The following is a 21,827-nucleotide window of genomic DNA, read 5'->3' on the forward strand; positions in this document are numbered from 1 at the left end:
GACGGAGGGCGGAAGGGAGGGAGAAAAAGAGGAAGAAAGGACACATGATCATCAGTTAATAAGATTTATCTACTTTCTTAAAAATTAATGCTACCCACAAGAACTGACATTTGAGCATAGTCAAAGTTCATATAAAAATGTTTTCAAAATGCAAGTAATTAGTATTAATACACTGCCTTTTCAGAACAAGTTACTGCTCTTACTGACATTATTTATCGTAGTTAAGAAATGCAAACGACCTGGATATCCACCAATGAGATAATGATTAACATACTTGTGTTACGTTCCTACTCAGCAATCTGTTAAAATGAATAAGGTAGATTCTTATGCACTGACATGAAAAGATCCCCAAGGCATACTATACATATATATAGCATAATCCCTTGTATGTAAACAAACCACAGATATGTCTCTATATAGGCATAAGGACATACATGCATTAAAAACAAGGTTTTCAGGGGTAAATGCATAAGTACCTAAGGATTATCTCTGGAAAGCAGAGAACAGTTTGGGGTGGCTTGAATAGGAGACTCACTTTTAGATTAAAATCATATGCTGCTTAAACTTTATACAAAAAGTATATCCATATATTATTAATACTTACAAATTTTTTAAAATAGCATAATGAACAACTGTAGGAAAAAACTCCACCGCCAAATTATTTTGCTACTGTTTTGTCCCTCCTCCTTCTCACTCAACACCAACATCCTTCCAAAACAGGAAAACAAATTTGTTGCATATGGCAAAGTACCCAGATTACTGTACGTGAGGTGTATGGCAATAATTCAATAACTGATCATGAGAGTTGACTGTAGTGAAGAGTCCACAGGGCTGCACCCGAGGACAAATGAAAGAAATAGTCACACTGTTGAACATGATTTGTCAATAAGTTCTTTAAAAAAAAAAAAAAAAAAAAGTTGTTAGCTGTTCTTAACCACTTGGTCTTTAGCCACGTCATCTTAATAATCAGGGATTTTATGTTTTTTTAGGGAATATGTTTTAATAGAACACTAAAGTTACATTTTTTTTGAGGTCTTTGCAAACTAGATAATGGTAATAATCTGGATTAAATCCTGTGTCACTATTCTAGGGAGGCTGGAAGGGCTACCTTGTTAGCACATATATAGAGACTGTTCTTTTGTCAATATGATCACAGAACCTGAATGGTGAAAATGCTGTCTAGAATATGCTGGGTAGAGAGCTCAACAGGACCCTCTGGGTTTCATTCCAAGTAACTATGACTAGTTTAGGAAAGGCACTTGCTGCACTGGAAAGAACTCAAGTTTTGGAATCAGACTGAGCAGACTTGACTTCACTCCTCAATAAAACATGTGATTTTAGATATATTACTTACTTCCTTATTCCCCACTCTGTCTCTGTCCAAGAACATAATCATCACTACTTCAAAGGATTATCACAAGGATTAAATATAAGTCATAGAAAAACACGACATAAGTACAAAATAAATATTAAGTATTACCTGCCTGCAACTTATACAGTTCCTTTAAACTTTATGCAGTTACCTTGCTGTATTGGTTTTCATTTTTCTTTTAATTAATTTATTTTGAATTTCTGGCTTTTTACTCTCTTTAAAAATTCTACTTTAACTGTAAGGTCAAGTAATTACAAAAGAATAGAACTTTTTAAAACATTTAATGAACAGAAACCTATTCATTCAAATATGTACTCAGAGAAATCATGGGGTCTTTTCATTGCCAGGGGCTGTAAAAGTCATCTGGTTAAATCTAAACCCCTACTGTAGGAACTCATTTCATCTTCTCCTTCTGAAGAATGCTGAAAATGGAGCATGCTTCTTAACCTCTGAGCTAGAAAAGGATGAGGGCGGAAAAGTCTTTTTTGTTTAAGACTGATTAATTTATTTGGCAGGGAGGGGCAGAGGGAGAAGGAGAGAGAATCTCAGGCAGACTTCATACTAAGCAAGGAGCCAGATCAAGGACTCAAGATCATGACCTGAGCTGGAAGAAGAGTTAGACACTTAAACGGACTGTGCCACCCAGGTGCCCCCAGAGAAGTCTTTTAGAAAGGAAGGAACTGGACAAGAGGAGAAGCCACGAGTGCCCCTAGAGTAGAGTACCTCTTCCCACCAGAACCATTGCCCCAGGTGATCTTTAGCTCTCTGCAGGCAGCTGCTTACAAAGTAATCTACTCTTTGATCTTCAGAAAGCTTAGGGAGACAGATCTAGGACATCATTCTACAGTCAATGAAATGTGCAAGAGAGCATTGGATTTTAGGGGTATTGTTTTCCCAAGAGCTCAACCTCCTTAAAAGATGACAATAATAATGGGTGCTGAGTTTCTTCTGGAGTTCCTCTGTGTCATTGCTAACCAACTCCTGGTCCATAGTTGGCAGTCCAGAATTTACTCTAAGACTAAACTTTTCTGAAATCTCTGAAACCTTCTGGGATGTCCACTGAACACTATTCCTATTCTTTTGTCCTCTGGACTCCCTCTTCAATAGCCTTCTTGAGGTCTTCAAAGATATTACCTTCTGCTATATAATTAGAAAACTCAAAGCAGCATTCTATCCAGCATCAAAAACTTCAGGAAATCTTCAATTTGTGTGTAGCCTTAGACACATTTCAATGATAGTATGCTATTAAGAATTAACAATTTCAGATTCTTTTCTGGTTTTATATGATTATATATAATTAACATATATAATTAAATATAATTATTTATATTATTGTATTATGAACAAAAAAAGCAATGTTTTTTACATTTCTCTATCCTGCTTCAATTTGTTTCATCACTTTTAATTTTAAAATAAAACAGAAGATTTTTCTCTACATATGTTTCACATGTAAAGCTTTACTATGTTGTAAATTACAGTAGAGAAAGGAATTAAATCAGACATATACCAATAACCAAAGCACCTGCTCTGAGATTCTAAGGGTCTAACTTTATCTTGGCCACTCTGGAAACAAGATCCACAGGGAATAAATATACACCCATCTCTATGCCTAGGTCCTCCCATTTATTCATGAGACAACAATAGTAGTGCCTAGCTATGAATTTCTCTTCCAATGACATAGCATATCTTTAGTCTGGAAAAAGAACTGTCCTCAGTTAAATTGAGAAGTGTTTACATATAAAATTTAAAAGTAGATATAAATATCTTTGTAAGTAAAAAATTCATAAATCGAGCATCTGTAAAGCCAAGGAATGAGTACAGATATCATTTAAATCTATGGAAGTGAGTGAAACCACTCCGAGAGTATGTTCAACAGAGAAACAAAGAGTGCTCAAGAAGTAAGTAGACTTAAGGAATGTCACATTTAGAAGATGGTTAGAGAAGACAGAACCAAACAGATTTGGAGGGAGTTGTCTATTAGGTAGGAAGACACCACTTAATCAGAGTTTCTATTAAGCTCATAATTCTGAGATGAGTGATGTACAACATGTAAAAGGGTGGTTCACATTATAAGGGGAAATACAATTATGACATAAATTAAAAGGGGAAATGCTCCTGGAGAGGCCACAGAACACTGAACCAGAAGACAGAGGCGAGGATTAAATTCCCCAGCTCTGTTACTAGGTACATGACATTGAACAGGACACATGACTTAGGCCTAAGCCTCAGTGAACTCCTTTGCAAAAGGAAAGACAAGAATACATAGATCAATGGACTTTTGTGAGAATTTATCGTACTAATACACTTGAACATACATTATAAATAAATGGAAAAACATAACACAAACATAAGACACTTGCCTTGGCTCTCTGCCTAGTACTTTAATTCCTCCAGGACAAGAGCCTACCCTACCCACGTCTCTTGTTAGTCTTCTGCCTGAAAACTGACCTCTCTGATGATATCCACCTGCTTTCTGTGATCTTCTGCTGTGTGATATCTAGGACCTTAGCACCAGCTGCCCACTGCCAGAACTTTACACACCCCAGTTGCTGGGCTCTCGCCGAATTACCCACCCTGTTTCTGACTTTCTGGCCCACCTACCATCCATGAGCCCAAGTTTCTCATTCCATAGGTCTGGTGTGGGGATCTGAGAATTTGTATTTCTCACACCTACCCAGGTTTTGCTGATGCAGCCGGTCTGGAGATCACGCTTCGAGAGCAACTAGAGTAGTTGCTGGAAGGGAACCTTGTTAAAACTAGGTTGAATACCAGCCACATTCTTGGTTGAAACAGTTCCACAGAGAAAATTATAAACGCGTGGATGGAGAGGATGAATTAGCAGAAGGGGCTACATAACATATATTAGGCAATACATTAATTAACCAGCTTGCCTTATTACTCTTTGGTTGGTTTTGTTGTTGTTGTTTGTTTGTTTGTTTCCTAACTATGCTTCTTCAGTAATTATCTTGTTTCATTTTTTTAATAACTAAAATTCAGGGGGTGGAGGGTGGGAATCTTGAAGTTATTTTTGTTCTCCGTAAAAATCACCTCTCTTTGGCTTCCCTGTCCCTCAGCTCCTCAAGCAGTTCACTTACTCCTTTAAATCATTATCTGTAAAAATGGATAAAATAGAACCTATCTCAGTGACTTGCTGCAAAGATTTAAATGAGACCCTAAATGGAGAAAACTCACCACCGAAAACAGTTTGTAAACGGTAGCAGCTATGTTTTTACCAGCTTTTTCCTTTACTCACTGAAGGAAATAAAGTCCAATGGTCAGGGGAACTGCGACTGAAACCACCCCGTCTCTAACACAACAGCCCTAAATCGTAAAGGGAACGTTCAGTTAAGTCCTAGGCATTGCGCTTACTGTAGCACAGTGGTGTTTGGCCATCCCGGCACAGGGCGCCAGGAGAGCATTCTCCAGAACTACACCGAATCACAAAGACGAACCACCTGGAGAGCTACTTAAAAAGACCGATTCCCGAGCTCCACCCCAGAAGAAGGCAAAGCATCGCCAGGGGAGAGGCCTGGGAAATCTTTTAAATCATCACCCCGGGTGATTTCTCGGACCGGGAAGTTTGGGAACGACTGAAAGGACCTCTCTCACGCCATTCCAAAGGCGGCTCGTGTAAGCCCTAAACATCATTTCTGTTTATTCGGTGGGCCACTGTTTCCTACAAAATCTGTCTCGGTGTTGTGTTCTTTTAAAGTGAACTTAAGCCACCCCGAGAGGTCAGCTCTAAGCAGGGTATTGTGGGGCTGGTGGTGCTTTGGGAAGGTTCTCAGTGTTTGGAGTTCACTCGCCGCCAGTTGCTAACTGGTCAGGCCCCGGGCCTCGCTTCTGCATTGCCTCATACCTCCCTGCTGATGAACTTCCTCCTGCAACGTGTCCTCTTTCGCGTCTAGCTTGTTTGTCCCGCAACTCCATGTCTTGAGCAGAACATTTGGTGCTTTCCTAGTGCAGGACGCTTTTGCTGGAAGAGTCGATTTCCAGGGATTTTACAGGCTGGCCAAAACAGTTTGTTCCGAACAGCGACGCCGGGGCCGCCGGGGCCGGGACTGGCAGCCAATCGGCCCAAGTTTCCTGACTCTGCACAACCACCCGTGACCTTGGGCGAGCGGGCGGGCGGGGGAGCGAGCGAGCGAGCGCCGCCTGCCCCGCTGCTTCCCGGCGGCGTCCGGGCGATGCTCTCTGACCGGACTTTAGAACGGAAAGGGGGTTCACGGAAACGGGGCAGGGGAGGCTTCTCGAGCAGGCGAGTAGTTATTTTTCTTTTTCTCTAGGCGAATCCCTCTTGCTAACCCCCGGGAGGGTTGGGGGGCGGAGGAGGGCGGCGGCTAGGGGAATAAGGAGGAAAGGGAAATGTCTGCCAAGAGCTCGAGACAAAGCGTGAGAACTCAGATGGCGAGAAGCGGGCTTGAGCGAGAAAATCGGAAGGAGGAAGGCTGAGGGCGGACAATCGGGTTAAAAATAGAAACGCAGTCTCCACAGGACTCGCTCCTTCCAGCTCCACCCTGGTGCCGACAGGCGGGCCAGTGACTCGGCTCCGCGCAACAAGCAGCCCGGCCGAGCTCGACCCCGCCTCCCGGACCCGGGAACTGGGCCCGGGGGCGGGGCGCCGGGCTCGCGACGTCACCGCGCTCCTCGTCGCCGCCGTCGGGGTTTTCGCTGACGCACAGACCCCGCCCCCCTCCCTCTTTCCCTCACTGCCCGAGTGCCGGGCGCTAGAGAGCGTCAGTCGGCCGGAGCGCGGACCTGTGTGCGCCTGGACTTGCGGCTCGCTCGCTCGCTCGCTCGCTCGCTCCCTCCCTCCCGGGAGCCAAGCAACTACCGCGGCCGTAGCTGAGGCGACGGAGAACACCACCGGCGGGCCCTCGCGGCGCCCAGGCCTTCCCTGCGTGCGTCCCGGTCGCCCTCGGAGTCGGCCCAACCCGCCGCCGCTGGAGGCGTGAGGTGACGACGGGCGAGTGCCGCGAGCAGCGTTAGCCGCCGCGGCCTCCGGTCCTCCCTCCGCCTCCTCCTCTGCCCCCCCTCGCTTCCCTCCTCCCACTTCCCGAGCTCCGGCGTGTCCCGGCCACGCTCGGTGCTACTGCAGGAACAAAGGAGGACCCCGCGGCGGCGGCAGCGCCACCTCCGCCACCGACCCGTTCCCGGCCCGCGGCGGCCGCTCCAGGGCGCCCGGCTCGCCCCTCCCGGAGGCCTGGGCCCGGCCCCACCGCGCCGCCGTCGCGCGCGAGCCCGGCTCCTGCACTCCTGCCCCCGCAGGGTGAGTGGTGCGGAGCTGGGGGAGGGCGCCCGGCGGCTCGTGCCCGGCCGGGGGATGGGGGCTTGGGGGGGTGGGGGAGCCCGGGCCGCCGCGGGCCTCTGGCGGAGCCCGAGCGGTGGCCTCCGGGGGAGGGGAGCCCGCCCGCCTGCTCAGGAAGCACAAAGACGGAGGCGTCATCCTGTCGGCGTGGCCCGAGGTCCGGCAGCCCTCGCCCCCGGCTCTCCTGCACCCGCACGGTCCGGAGAACAATGCCCGGCGTGTGGGCTCCGGGCCTCCCTCCGTCCGTCCCGGCCGCCTTCGGCGCGGCGCCCGGCGTGGGCAGCCGGACCGGGAGAGACAAAGGGGCCGCGGTGGCGGCCGCGCCCCCAGCCCCTGCTCGCCGCACGCCCCCCCCCCCCCTTTCTCCAGTTAGCTGCCGCCTCGGAAGAGGAGCGGGTCAGGGCCGGGGGTCGGCGCGGGGCCGGCCTGGCCTGCGGAGCTGCTGTTCTGCATGACTCAGTGGTTTTTGGAGAAGGCCCTACTGGGCTCTCCTGAGCAAGGCCTCGGCGTAGGGGCATGGGGGGGGAGGGCTCGGGGTGGGGGGGACCAGTGGGACCCGGACTTGCTCGGAAATCCGCTGGAACGTGGGGGAGGGGGCTCTTCTGTCGTCGTGTTTTAGTTTTGCCAGCGTCGCCGCGTTATTCGCCCAAGATCCCTTTCATGAAGGAAATGGAGCACCTTCCCCTTTGTTTCGTGCATTTAGGCTGGTGAACGAAATTCTTGCTCGCTTCCACGCACTCCGTGGAGCTGTGTTTTGAGAAAAGGCCCGTGTTTATTGATGCCTCCTAAGAATCTGGTCTAAGGACGTTAGGGTAAAGTAGTGTATGTAGGTCACAGAACTCCTGGTTTTGAAACCTGGCATTCAGGTAATTTACAGACTTAAAAAAAAATACTAAAACAAATTTCATCTTATTCCTTAGCTTTTTAAAGTAGGATTTCAGAACTTAATGGGTGAAAATATTGCAATTTTTAGCTTACATGTTTGTTTTGTTTCTACTGTTTCCCAATAAAGAATTTATTGTAGTTTTCCCCTATTTTTTTGGTCTCAGGCCCGGTTTAAGCCTAGAAAGGAGACTTTAAAAATCAGAGTAGTCTCCTGCTCTTGGCAAACAGAGAAGGGAGATCTGGAAAGTAAGGACTTGCCCAAGGTCACTGGTTTTAGTTAGAAGTAAATTAGACTAGAACTCAGATCTCCAGTCCAGGTGAGTAGGCATTCTTAACATTTTCTAACATGTGCACCTGAAAACTAAATAGGAAGGTGTAAAAGCCTTTTTTTTTTTTTTAATTCATATTTGAGGCTGGTGAGTTTTTATGTTACATGTCCAGATTTAGTTTTCTTTAAACTACAAGTTAGAGGAAGCCACAAACTGTAAAAATACACATTTCAGAAGCTATACAAAATAAAAAAATAAACATTTCCTCTGTACCTGATAGAGCTGGCCCAGGAATGCACAAGTTTCTAACAACAAAACTTTAAAGTTACTGAATAGTAATGATACTGTATTTTTCTAAAATGGTGCCAAGCAGGAGGGAAACAGCACCTAGTGGCAAACTACTCCCTCCCTCAAATTGCTGCTGAGCAGAAGGATTTAAACATGAGGATTCTTTCTGCCTCGGTGCTCTCTCTGCTGCGCTTGGTTTTTATAAACAAGCCTGACCATTTTGGCTTCATGAGTGATTAATGATGCATCTTAGTTGAAATTGAGATTGTTTGCTAGCCCTCACTACGTCAAGAAAAAACATTGCAGAGGCCTTACTGGCATCTTTTTGTCTTGTTTCCTTATTATATTAGATATATGAACGCAGCATCCTTAGTTCTTGGGGTTGTGTAGGAGTTGGCAGGCTCTAAGATATAAATAGAAGCTGATTTCAGAGGCCCCTGTTGACTAGGCTTTATGTGAGAGCCTCCATCCAGCTCAGCCTGTCACATTGCAGCCTTGTGACAGGCTGAAGCGCCCGCCCATGTGATCTAAGCTTCTGAGAAATATTAAGGCAAGCTTTGCACATGTGATGGCGTTTAAAAGCTGGCTTTCTAGGGGAGGAAATATACAAGATGGGAAGCTGTGTGGAAGACTAATGTCCTGGTGTTTCTTGGGTTTCAGTTGCAGGCTATTTATAGTAAATTTAAAGTAGAAGAGAAGGTGGGATACTTTGCAAGTGGAAATGGGTAAAATCATTGAGATTCCCCCCTTTTTTTATATAAAGGAAAAGATTTTAAGAATTGGAATCGCTAATGTCAACGTGGGTTGACTCAAATTTAGACCAGTTTGCTATTAAAAAGCCATCGTCAGATGACCCTGGAAGTTAGTATAGAAACTGAGCTAGCATAATTAAACTGGCTTCCAGAAAGGAGCTCTTTGCATAGGGCAGATAACCACACATTGTTGGGGGGGGGGGGGCACATGCAAATAAATACATAATTTATTATTTGAAGCATTTTTGCACATATTAAAATTTTTTAAACCAAGCTAAAAATATTTATTAATAAACTTCATAAGTGATGTTGAAATGTTTACACTACCGTTCTCCAAAATGAGTCAGCTAAATTCCACTTACTATTTAAAGAGACCATGTCTACTAAATTAGTACCATTGTTTGAAGTAAGTTGTGGTTCTCCATCACCCTCCATATAAGCTTAATTGACTTGAAATACTTCTTTTTGCTAACAAAAGGGAAGATTATTATCATTTAGCTGTTGGGGAAATACTGGCAGGATTCTGGCCAGGTCAATATTTATGAGTCCTCCAACTCTTTTATAGTCTTGATAAAAAGTGTTAAATACTTGTTAAAACTTACTTTTAGTAACTTACTAAAGAATGTATTCTAGTGTGTGTGATAGTGGGCAAAGCCATATGAAATTCTGGGAGATGACAAGCTCCAGCTTGAAGTACTTTCATGCACTTATTTGAAATGTTTTTTAGCTTAACAAATCGTAAGTAACCTCCATTCTCAGCATTAAGGCATATTTAAATGACGGTGACCACAAGTTACACAATCTTCCTTTGTTAAAATGCTCTCAAATACACTTTTTGTACATAGATATTTTAAGATGATATGGAAACTTCTCCACAGTTTAAATTTTTCATTGTGTGTTTTCACTTGGGAAAATCTACTAAATTTAGCATGGCATTACTATATTGGTGCTAAAACTTCTGAAAAAGCAAGGTAGCTTGCTGTACAAAGTTCTTTTTGGTAACCTAGCAATGAATATTAATTACCAAGGGTTGTGTGTTCACATTGCTTTATTTTGCCATATTGAAACAGCTTTCAAAGGTTTCATTTCCTGATGTGAGGAAGACAAGCACTTGTGAAAAGTTCTAATAGAGCCTTTGGCTGGAGAAATCTGTAGCTGATAATTTGTGCATTTGCAGGTTTCTGGGCACTGACTTTAAAGTGTTCAGACCCAGATTCCACACCTCAAATGCAGAATTTTAAAAGGAATTTCATAAGTGGCTGACCCCTAAATTCTTAAAGAGCTTTGCTTGTTGGTGCTAAGGTAACAGGAAAGGCTAGGTGACCTACCAGCTCTTTCCAGTGTTCTGTAAAGGTGTTGCAACATTTTTAAAAGTACAGTTGTTCTGCCCTATAGCAGAATTGTTGAATTATGGTGAGGCCCAAGTATGTTATAAGGTATTTTAAGAATGCTTTAGAGCTCCATCCAGTATGTGACCAGTTTAAAGAATCACCAGTAGCTATCAAGAGTTGATACTTGTGATCTTTGTAGATTTTTTTCATTTGAAAGTTCCATTTTATATATTTTTAGCAAAAAATCACCATTTGATATGGTCTGTCTATAGTATAGGAAAGCAGAAAGTGACTTTAAGAATGCCAATTGCCCAGATTGGTTTAAATGTAATTCCGAGATCTGGCAGAGTGACCTTTTCAGAAATTGAAACAAAGATCGTGGTGATAGGTGAAGTAATACATTTTAATGTTTTAATGCAAAAAAAAAAAATTTTGTTCTAAAGAATGTGAAGTCCTTATAGTTCCTTCTTGTTAAAAGACAGTTTATTTAATGCCCATTGTTCTTTAAAAACAAAACAGTCATAATTTTCTTGGACTGCTCTTTAATGATTAACATAATTTGGGCCTTTTTTAGAAATACGCTTGGTGTTTAGAAGTAACAAAGGTGCACTGGTGGCTATCATGCTAATTTAGTGATTTTACTTTGGTAACATGCTAATGAATAAAATTTTGTTTTTGTTTCGTTTATAGCAGAAAAATATGGCTCAGGAGACTAACCAGACTCCAGGGCCCATGCTGTGTAGTACAGGATGTGGCTTTTATGGGAATCCTAGGACAAATGGAATGTGTTCCGTTTGCTACAAAGAACATCTTCAGAGGCAGCAGAATAGTGGCAGAATGAGCCCAATGGGTAAGTTTCCAAGGAAAAAACCCATTTGAAGAACTGGTGGACAGAAAATATAGAACCAAGAATTGGGGCCTAAGACTGAGAGTCAGTGCTGAGAGCCCAAGGGGAGAAGACCTGAGAAAAGCTTGAAATTAAAGCAACAGCCCAAGTACTTGCCACGACTGCATCAGGAATGAATGACTATCTATCTGCAAGCATCTTCTAGCTTTTTTGTTTCATACTTAGGTTCACTGGATGTGACTTTTTCATATATGCTTTTGTTTGGATACTCACTTAATTATAGGACTCTGCAGCGCAGTGAAAGTGCTTAAATCACTAATCTAATTAAATGCAAGTATTTGTTACTTATTAATAGTCTTGATACTGAGTGTTTGTAGTCTTGCTCTTTCTTACAAATCCTTTTTTAAAATAGGAACAGCTAGTGGTTCCAACAGTCCTACCTCAGATTCTGCATCTGTACAGAGAGCAGACACTAGTTTAAACAACTGTGAAGGTGCTGCTGGCAGCACATCTGAAAAATCAAGGTAAGATCGACCATTTCAGGCTTTTTATAATAATGCAAGGAGGAACTAAAGATCTCTCTGCTACCCATACTATGCTAATTATGAGTTTTCTTATATAAGGATGTTAATTTATCAGATGCCCTTGGCTTTGCTGGTGTTGCACAGTCTGGGACTCCAGGATCCTTTTAATACACGATCTTACAGGTCATTGAATAAAGATATATATTGTGACACACTCTGTGATACTCTTCCAGGATTCTGTGTTGAGAATGCTGTGCTTTTATTTTCTTATAATTGAGGTTTAGAGATTGTAGAGAGTACAGCTCTGCAGACTCCATTCAAATGCTACATGTGACATTTTGACAAAGCTGCCCCTTTTGCCCTTAAATTACAGGCATAGCTAAAAGTTCCCAGTTGGCTATAGTAGAACATTGTAACCGATCCAAGTGTGAATCGAAGAGCCATTTATCAAATTGTTTCCTTTATTCTCAACCATGTGTGCTGGGCATCCAACACTCTTTAAAATTTTTAGAGTATTTAGCTCCATTGATCATGTTGGAAATAATACATAATTTAAAGTTGAACTGACAACTTATCTTGCAAAGAAGTACCCTTAACATCTTTAAAAATGTTTGCTTGAACTCAAATAGAAATGTGCCTGTGGCTGCCTTGCCTGTAACTCAGCAAATGACAGAAATGAGCATTTCGAGAGAGGACAAAATAACTACCCCGAAAACAGAGGTGTCAGAGCCAGGTATGCTTTTTGTTTAATACTAGTTCCATTCTGGATTTAGTAGTATAAGGAAGAGTTGGTGGGGGATTATTTCCTTCCCGTTGAAGGATTAAATTGGAGAGAAAGCTATAAAATACAGGCCAAGCAAGAACCAGTATCTTCAAAGTTCCTCAAGTGTAACAGGTCATTCTTTATTCTTCTTTTTTCTTTGCCCATTCCCCTTCCCTAACCCCACTCCACAGATCAGCAAAATTTATAATCTGGGGACTGGAACTGTTAAGAATGTAATGAACTTAAAAGGTAGTTTACCAATATATTTTAAAGATCTTTAAATCACCAAAAAGTATTATTCATAAGCAGGTAGTTATATAGATTAAATTTCAAAGCCATGAAGAAAATGTTATATCAAAAGCAGTATCAGTCTTGATATTGTCAATATTGTAGAAAATATTGAGGACAAAGAACATGTTGAACACTAAGAAACTTTGAAACTGAAGAGTAGGATCCCTGTCAGATTTTGTATGAGTTGAAAACTCATTATGGAAGGGCATTTTGTTTCATTGAGTGGCTTCGCATCTCTGCTTCTGTGACACAGTGGGAAGTGCACTGGTGCTGCCAGAGATTGGCTCGCTCTGATTTACCTGTACTGGGCCCTGGAACAGGTCTGTGCTCTTCAGGGCACATGGCTCGTTTTTTCTTGTACACAGCGTGGACTGAGCAAGCACATTATGAAACTTTATTGTGAGGGAATAGTATTTGTGGATTTGTAATCTGCTTTGGAGGCTGGCTTTTGCTAACATCACATCACAAAGCTTATGTGAATTATAGCAGTGTTAAATCTGTAAGGTTAAGGTAAAAATTCTTAAGTTCAGGTGAATCCATATTTAATATTTTGAAATAAGTTCAATCCTTCTGAAAAAGCTGACCATATTAGTGTGTTTGTGAGGCTTTGCTTTGGTTCGGGTTTAACACAAAATTACTTTTGACCTTGGAACAGTACTCACAGTTGATATTTGTAGCTAGTCTCTGCTGCTCTTCATAGTAAGCATTCTATAGTTTGTTCTTCTTTGCCTTTACTGAATCATTTTCCCCTTGTTAACGTCCCTTCTTCCATGTATGTCCCAGGAATCACTCTTCAGTTTTCTGATGGAGCCATGGCTGTCACCCACCCACCCCCAACTAGTCCCATAGATTCTTTACCATCATACCATCAGGGAACACTGTATTAAGGTTGTCTTAGAAGATTATTTGGATAAAGAGTAGGTGGAATATTATTCTTTTAGTCTAATTTTTTTTTTTTTAAAGATTTTATTTATTTATTTGACAGAGAGAGATCACAAGCAGGCAGAGAGAGAGGAAGGGAAGTAGGCTCCTTGCTGAGCAGAGAGCCCGATGCGGGACTTGATCCCAGCACCCTGAGATCATGACCTGAGCCGAAGGCAGCGGTAAACCCACTGAGCCACCCAGGAGCCCATCTTTTAGTCTAATATTAAGCTATTAGTCTGAGTATGTTACTAATGTAAAAGAGTTATACATTTGGGGAGAATTTTAGAGTGAGCTGCCCTGAAACCTCTCCGCTTGCTCTAGAGTTTGGATTTATGCTTATACATTAGTGCTGGCCTTTTGTTTAAGCACTGATTTTAGCTTTGCATACATTACTTCGCTATTCTTTGGGTTTGGATTAAACTAAAATTCAGTGCTTCTGGTATAGTTGAATTTTATAAAAGTAGAATTAAATTTGGTATTTTGTTTTAAATACCTAGTGGTAATGTGGTGAACTCAATTTTAGCTTCATATTGACAAGTTTTATTTATGTCCTGTATGAATTAAAATTTAAAGCCCTTTTAGGTGGAGAAACAGATTTTTTAAAAGTAGATTCTATTTCTCATTGTCTAAATTCCACACCAGGTTTAGATAAGTTTTACAAAGGGTGGCTCAGTTGGTTGGACAACTGCCTTTGGCTCAGGTCATGATCCCGGAGTCCCGGGATCGAGTCCTGCTTCAGGGTCCCAGCTCCATGGGGAGTCTGCTTCTCTCTCTGACCTTCTCCTCGCTCATGTTCTATCTCAGTCTTTCTCTCAAATAAATAAATAACATCTTTAAAAAAAAAAAAAAAAAAAGCTGTGCTTTAAAAATTCTTGTTTTGCCTGTGGACTCCTTAATGGTCAAAATTTCACAAGTACTTATTAACAGTCTTAAAGACTTTGTTTGCTGATCTTTTCGAAAAGTTTTTTAAGAACTGTTCAGATCTTCTACCATATAAAGCATTTATTAAAATGGCAAAATGATTATTGTAAAACGTTGGGATCTGAAGTTAATTAAGGTTTAATGATTTAGGTTTTACTTGTTGCAATTTGCTGGATTTATCTATATAGTCTGTCTTTTGTATCAGTATAAAACTGACTTTATTATAGTCAAGTACCTTAGGAGTTGGCAACTTTATTTACTCAGTAATAATGAATGTGAACTGCCCTAATTAGGAAATTTGCCCTTAGGCAAGTGCAGTATGGAAAAACTGGGCATGTGACCAACATCTCCCAGGTCTTTAGAACTTAGGATTGTTCCCTAGTACTAGCTGTTAAGAGTGACTTAAAAGGAATTTGAGTGTAATAATCATTTTACAACATTTAGAGGAGTGAGTATGTGTTGATTTGCAAGAAATTCTCAGATTGGAAAGTTTTGATATTAAAGTAGAAGATTCTGTATAGAGCACATTTTTTAAAGAAAGGCTTCATAAATGTTTTCACTAAAAATATTGCTGTCTCTCTTAAATATTTTTTTTTTTACTTAATTGTCATTGTGAACTTTTGACAGATACCTCATTTTTCACCCTTGTTTTTCAGTTGTCACTCAGCCCAGTCCATCAGTTTCTCAGCCCAGTACTTCTCAAGGTGAAGAAAAAGCTCCTGAGTTGCCCAAACCAAAGAAGAACAGATGTTTTATGTGCAGAAAGAAAGTTGGCCTTACAGGTACTACAGAACATAGAAGACAATGTGTATTTTATTGCTAGGATTTAACTGGGAGCTTCCTAAGAGACTGGTTGGTCTTATACACCTATAACAAAATGCCTGACTTTCAGGAACTGAAAATTTACAGAGTGGACTAGAAAGGGGGCAGGATAGTGGGGAAAAGTTGTGTTTGAGTCCCATTTTGTGTCTCTTAATTCTCTAAAACCTATTACTAGCTTGAGGCCTTCTGAATTTGCTTTATTGGACTGATAAAAATTCATCCTTTTTGATTCTTCCTTTGTTCTTCAGGGGGGAAGGTAGCTGAACGAAACAATAACCATCATCTTTGAGCCAGCCAGAAAAAAGTTAAAATTCTTAACTGTTCCTTTAAATCTCAGAACCCCATGGTTCTCTTTCCCTATTTTTCTCTTGAGGATGCTTTACCCAGTTTATATGTGGTAGGAGGAGGATTGGCATCCAGGTCAGTCTGGCTCCAGAGCCTGTGTGATTTCTACTCTGGTATCTGCGGGAGTTTATGGAAGGGTAGTTAGTTAAATTTCTCACTATGTCAAAAGAGGCTGAAAGCTCTTTCACAATTTAAAGTGGCAGACTCTTTAATATTGCAGAGAGCCATGAAAATCTGGTTCCTTTTCTGTAGTGACTGAGGCTTTTTTTCCCCTTTCCTTTTAATTACTGCAAATTCCCAAGTGACTCTACTTCCTCTTGTGTGTACAGGGTTTGACTGCCGATGTGGAAATTTGTTTTGTGGACTTCACCGTTATTCTGACAAGCACAACTGTCCTTATGATTACAAAGCAGAAGCTGCAGCAAAAATCAGAAAAGAGAATCCAGTTGTTGTGGCTGAAAAAATCCAGAGAATATAAATGACTACTTGTGAAGAGACTGAAACTTTGTTTTTATTTTAATATATCGTAGGAAAACATTAAAGAGCAGATGCATGGCCATTTTCCTTTGATGTTCTCCAGAGTTTTACTTTACACTTGTCTGTCTTATAATTGAAATTTTAGGATGTTTGGGTGTTTGTTACAGGCAGAAATGGATAGATACAGCCCTACAAAATGTATATGCCCTCCCCTGAATAAAATTGGATGGAAATCTGCACAGCAAATTGAAAATACACAGATAGGGACAAAATTTAGTTCCCATGTGCCAAACAGAATACATGAAATCTCTGCATGTTTGCAGCATATCTGCCTTTTGGGAATGTAATCAAGGTATAATCTTCGGCTAGTGTTATGTGCCTGTATTTTTTTAAAAAATGGTACACCAGAAAAGGACTGGCAGTCTACTTCTACCATAGTTAAACTTCACCCTGTTAATTTCCACAACATGTTCTTTGGAAGCAGGAGGAAAACTATAAAGAGGATCAGACCTTTCCATGAAACCAGTATTTGGTGCCATATGTAGACCTGGTTAATTTGTCTTCTAAAAGCTGTCAAATAAGACATTCTGTGAAAGGTAAACATCGCAACTGGTTATCATGAGTAAAGCCATCAGGCCCACAAGGTCTTGAGCGATCTTTGAAGCTTATTGTGCTAGCCTGCACCAGAAGATGTCTGCATTACTCTCATTGCTAAAAATGTTGTGTAGCACAGAACTGCACTGGGATTAATTTGTTTACAAGAAGAAATTAAAACTACATTTGGTTTTTACATACAGCAGCTCTATTGAATAACATGCATCTGAATTTTAAGTTGCAAAGGTATCTGAAAAGTTAATTTTTCATGTGCATCTTTTGTTGAATGTTTTGGTTCAAGAAAGAATGTTTAAAGCTTTTTTAAAGACTTCAGTTCTTAAATGTAACTGTACCCTTCTGCATGGAGAACCCTAACCAACACGGCTGCAGTAGACTTCTTAGTGGTATCCAGCACCACGTGCAGAGGGCCGCTTTATCATATTAATTGTACTTGGGTGTAGGACTCTAGTGTTCTTGGGTGTATTGCATGGGCTGCATTATCTACAGCATTGTACAATAACAACTAGAAGAGGCAGTATACTTCACTGATGCTTGTCTGGTAATATCACTTCTGTGTTATAATGGAAGGTTTTTGTGATGTATGAAACTTGTGTTTTTTATATATAAATGAGTATAGTTAGATTAGTATTGTGGTAATGCCTGTTTTCATCTGTAAATAGTTAAGTATGTACACGAGGCACTACTTCTGATTTATTGCAGTGTTCGGTCCTAGTTTTTACTTTAATTAAAGCATTCGATTTTGCTTTCAATTTTATGTACCTTAGTTCTGAGTTAGATCTGCAGATGTGTACAGATAGTTCATATTTATGTATTGCACATAATCATGCTATTCAGCATTGATGCTATATTGTATTATGTAAATAATAAAAGCCATGTACAGAGGGAAGCTTCCACTTGTCCATTGGGTTTTTAAGCCATAGTTAGAAGTCATAAAAGGGAATAGTTAGAAATTGTTTCAGCCTTTGTAGTTGCATATGTAGACTTTGCATGGCTATATTGTGAATTTTTTGAATTGCTGTCCCTGAATAGGATATGTTCAAGTGAGAACCATACATTGACTTTTGTGAAACATCAAGTATGGTACACGGTGGGCAGTTTATTTTTGAAGAAGTGAATAGGCACTTTCTAAGACCACAACCATCTTAGAACTTAAGAGAAAGGAATGGTATTTTAGTTACCATTGCTTGTCTCCCTTTTCCATTCTTTTGCTTTATAGGTGACACTTTAGACATGACAATTGTGTACAAAAACAGGCATAGTTTTATTTCTGTTTTGGGTTTGGTTTCAATGTAGAGATGGGCCCATGGGGTAGCTGAAGCCAAAAGCAGAACCATGACTTTCAAGTGATGGATTTTGAATTGGAAATACCCTGGTTTGTGATCATCTGCACTAGTCCATTAGGTGCTGGTACTTTTGCTTCAAGTGGGGGAAATCCATGAGATAATATCCAGAAATAAGAAGATACTGAAGAACCACAATTGAGGTGAAAATTACAGTATTAAGAAGGCCAATATTTTTTTTTTCTAAGTTTAACATTTATTTCCCCTCAGTGCTTCACTCTGTCAACATTTGCTTGATATATTTTTAAAATCTGAATCAAGGTGGGATCTGGGGGATAAAGAAGACTTAGTAAGATGATGGGTCCTTCATTGAACTGTAACTTTGTGCAGCATGAGGTGGTGGTAATGTTTCCATACTTTTTTAAGCAATATTTAGAACAGATTGGGACTTGAGGATTTAACTTGTCAGGAGCTTCAACTGATTGCGGAGAAAGTGCAGGGCAGCTAGTAAGATTCCATGCTAACTAGACTTGAGTGTTCTTTGGGCAAGATGGACTGGACTTTAACTGGAATGTACATTGAGATCTTAAACATTTGAAGAATACACATGTTTCTCTTTATATAGACTCATGTCTACACACTCCTACTCCGAAAATGTTTTGCTGGGACAGATCATGGTAAGAATTAACTATGATCTTAGGCTCGTCCTTTCCTCCAGTCTATTCAGTGGGCCTTTTCTGTAAAACGAGAGCTTCCAATTTGAACTAAAGTGGACTTCTGCAAAATTTGCATAATTTGTGAAGGAAAGAACGTGTTTGAGTAGTATGTCATAATGGTTAAGATAATGGACCCTGGAATAAGGATGTGTGAATAAGGATGGTAACAGTGGCTGGCACATGGTAAGTATGCCCTATTAAACTTTAAAGGCTATCTTTTTATAGTGGCTTTCAGATGGACAGAAAAATGGAAAGTACAGAGATACCCCACATACCGTCTCCCCTGCCCCAACCTGTGCGTAGCCGCCTCTGCTGGCATCCGTCACCAGCGTGGTATATTTGTTAAAACGGTTGAACCTATGTTAACACATGATTAGTAGTTACAGTTCACCCTGGGCATTGCACACTTTATGAGCCTGGACAAATGTATGGTCAACTGTATCCATCGTTACAGTATACATAGTATTTTCACTGCCCTAAAAATCTGCCTATTCCTCAACCTCACCCTAAGTCCTGGCAACTACTGATCTTTACTCTTAATTTTGCCTTTTCCAGAATGTCCTATGGTTGGAATCATGCAGTATGTAACCTTTCAGATTGGCTTCTTTCACTCCTTAGGAATACATGCGTAAGTCCCCTCCATGCCTTTCATGGTTTGGTAGCTCATTTCTTTTTAGGACTGAGTAATAACATGTTACCTGGAAGTACCACAGTTTATCCATTCACTTACTGAACAGGATATCTTGGTTGCTTCTAAGTTTTGGCAATTATGAATAAATCTGCTTTACAATGTGCAAGTTTTGTGTGAACAAATTTTCAACTCTTCCGGTAAACACTAAGTGTGATTGCTAGGTTGTGTGGTAAGAATACTTAGTTCTGTAATTCCAAAGCGGTGCACCATTTTGCATTCCTACCAGCAGTGTGAATGAACCATATCTTCACCGATACTTGGTGTTGGTCTGTGTTCTAATGAGTGCAGTAGTATCTCATTTTAATTGTATTTCTCTGATGACGTATGATGTGGATCATCTTTCTGTATGCTTTTTGACATGTGTATATCTTCTTTGAGGTCTTTGGCCAATTTTTAATCAGTTTTACTGTTTTAAGAGTTCTTTATCTGTTTTGAACAACAGTCCTTTATCAGACATGTCTTCTGCAAATATTTTCTCCCAGTCTGTAACTTGTCTTCTCATTTTTCTTGAACTATTATTAGTTTTAATGCCCTAGAATAAGGACTTCCAAAACTTGGAAAGTCAATTGAATTGAAATTCTTGGCAAGTAACTAAAAATGGGTAGAGGTCTACTAAGTAATGTAATGGCAACATGTTAAGCATTGTGAAAATACAGTGTTAAAATTGTATTTTTTGGAGTTAGTAACATAGTTCAGAACCTGATTTATCAATACTGCAAAGCCTTGCACATCTTGTCCCATACTGGCCACTTCAAAGACATGTACATTTTAGGTAACTGTCAAAACTTGGAAAGGCTGTTTTATCTCTTCCACATCATGTAAACATTGTGCACAGAGACTTAATTTAATTCCTGTTTGCTTAATTGTTTGCGAAGTTCTTTCAGTGATTTTTGTCCATTAATATTAGCTTATAATTTTGGAGATACTGATGGTTGTGGTTGTTGGTTGTTAAGATTGTGTAGTCTTAAACTGCATAGAAGTTGGTATGGAAAGTAACTTGAAATTTGACAAGACAGTTTCTTGTGTTTACTTGTCTTTTAAAACAAGCATACGTGAACAACATTACAAAATTGCCACTTGATACCCATAGCTATTTCCATATACAAACTTTTTAAATTCATACAAAACCAAAGAGCACGGTTAGTGTGTTTCCCCGCAGAGCACATTTCTGTTCTTACCCTAGAAGTGAAAGTTAGACCATTTTATGACATAAATGCAGGACTCCATTTTGTCCGCAACAAGGTGCTACTTTATTAGCTTAGATATGTTATAAAGTCAGACCTCATGTTATATTTAAATTAACAGCAAGATGATAGAACTTAGAGGTTGCTTTCCAGTTGGTTAATCTATTGTGAATAAATTTTTTTCCTGATGGTTTTGACTTAAATGATCACAGAACCTCAGGTTGCATATATCTGAAATGATTGGTAATGTAACCTTGGCAAAAGTTAACAGGAAACCTAACACATTCTTGAACTTTAGTTTAGTAGATCTGTTCACTAAATAGCGTTAGAGCTCAAGAGTCAGCTAGAAAAAAATACAAACTAACCCAGATGAGCTCAATTCAAACACTAGTGTTTTGTAAATTTCTCAGATTGACCCTTTGTACAATCCATGGAAAATTAAAAAATGGTAGTTGATCCTTGCTACGTAATATGTTTATGCCCTTTCTCCTCCCTGTCACTAAAAATGTGTTCAAGCATGCAAATTAGAATACCATGCAAATAAATATGATTTAGATTTTTCTGTTGTGTGGCACTACATCTGCTCTTTTATAGAAATGCAAGGACTGATAATACTTAAAAAAAAAGAAAAGAAAAAGAAAAAAGCATTTCTTTGCAGAAGACTAGCCCTAGTGTTACGGTTCTACATCCACTATTAGGAAAAAGTATTTCCTTACTTGGGTGCTGTTTCTTAAGGTACCCCTCCTCTAGACATACCCCATGTGCTTAGCAATATCACCCACATATTAAAATATTTGGTCTCTAATGTTGTCTTGCACTAATAATTGCCATTGTAAAAGTGATTCTGCTATAAATATAATATTTAAATACAAATAGTTAATCTGCCACCCCACCCATTAGCCTTTACCATCTGTGTTATATTTAAATGTCTGCTAAAATTACACACGCTTAAACAAGTTTCATTTTCAGCTATTCTGCAGTTTATTTATTTGGTCGGCATGAAAATTAGATTAGTTTGAATATCTGGACCAGCATAACCCAGTTTTTTCAGGGGCTAGATTATAGCAGGTGACAAAAATAATATGAGACTTCAGAGATTTCATAAGTAATGACTCTTGTTAGAAAAAGTGCAATATTGGGGTACGTTAGTGGCTCAGTGGGTTAAGCCTCTGCCTTTGGCTCAGGTCATGATCTCAGGGCCCTGGGATTGAGCCCCTAATCA

At 40.4% G+C, this 21,827-nt stretch overlaps 2 protein-coding genes across 4 annotated transcripts in view; one reads left to right on the plus strand and one right to left on the minus strand.

Annotated features, from left to right (window-relative positions):
- TMC1 (transmembrane channel like 1) overlaps positions 1-5,371 on the minus strand; it is a 384,104-nt gene extending 378,733 nt beyond the window's left edge. The window contains exon 1 of the mRNA XM_059143592.1: positions 5,232-5,371. The gene's annotated coding sequence lies outside the window, so the exon portion shown is untranslated. The remainder of the gene's footprint in view (positions 1-5,231) is intronic.
- Positions 4,815-17,620, plus strand: ZFAND5 (zinc finger AN1-type containing 5). 3 transcript variants are annotated; one of them, XM_059143597.1, is made up of 6 exons: positions 4,815-5,002; positions 10,896-11,055; positions 11,465-11,576; positions 12,206-12,309; positions 15,132-15,257; positions 15,972-17,620. In XM_059143597.1, exons 2-6 carry the CDS (start codon positions 10,905-10,907, stop codon positions 16,118-16,120), a joined length of 642 nt encoding a protein of 213 aa, XP_058999580.1. In that variant the 5' UTR covers positions 4,815-5,002; positions 10,896-10,904; the 3' UTR covers positions 16,121-17,620. The 3 variants fall into 3 exon arrangements, with proteins under 3 accessions (XP_058999580.1, XP_058999579.1, XP_058999578.1); XM_059143596.1 differs by lacking the exon at positions 4,815-5,002 and adding an exon at positions 5,493-5,630; XM_059143595.1 differs by lacking the exon at positions 4,815-5,002 and adding an exon at positions 6,523-6,641.
- Positions 17,621-21,827: the final 4,207 nt, after the last annotated feature.

This window comes from Mustela lutreola, chromosome 12, assembly GCF_030435805.1.
Source record: "Mustela lutreola isolate mMusLut2 chromosome 12, mMusLut2.pri, whole genome shotgun sequence".
Taxonomy (NCBI): domain Eukaryota; kingdom Metazoa; phylum Chordata; class Mammalia; order Carnivora; family Mustelidae; genus Mustela; species Mustela lutreola.

Coding starts and splice junctions, on each gene's coding strand:
- ZFAND5 (XM_059143597.1), top strand. CDS start 10,905: ATGGCTCAGGAGACTAACCAGACTCCAGGGCCCATGCTGTGTAGTACA. Junction 11,577..12,205: donor AGCACATCTGAAAAATCAAG/GTAAGATCGACC, acceptor GAACTCAAATAG/AAATGTGCCTGTGGCTGCCT. Junction 15,258..15,971: donor AAAGAAAGTTGGCCTTACAG/GTACTACAGAAC, acceptor TTGTGTGTACAG/GGTTTGACTGCCGATGTGGA.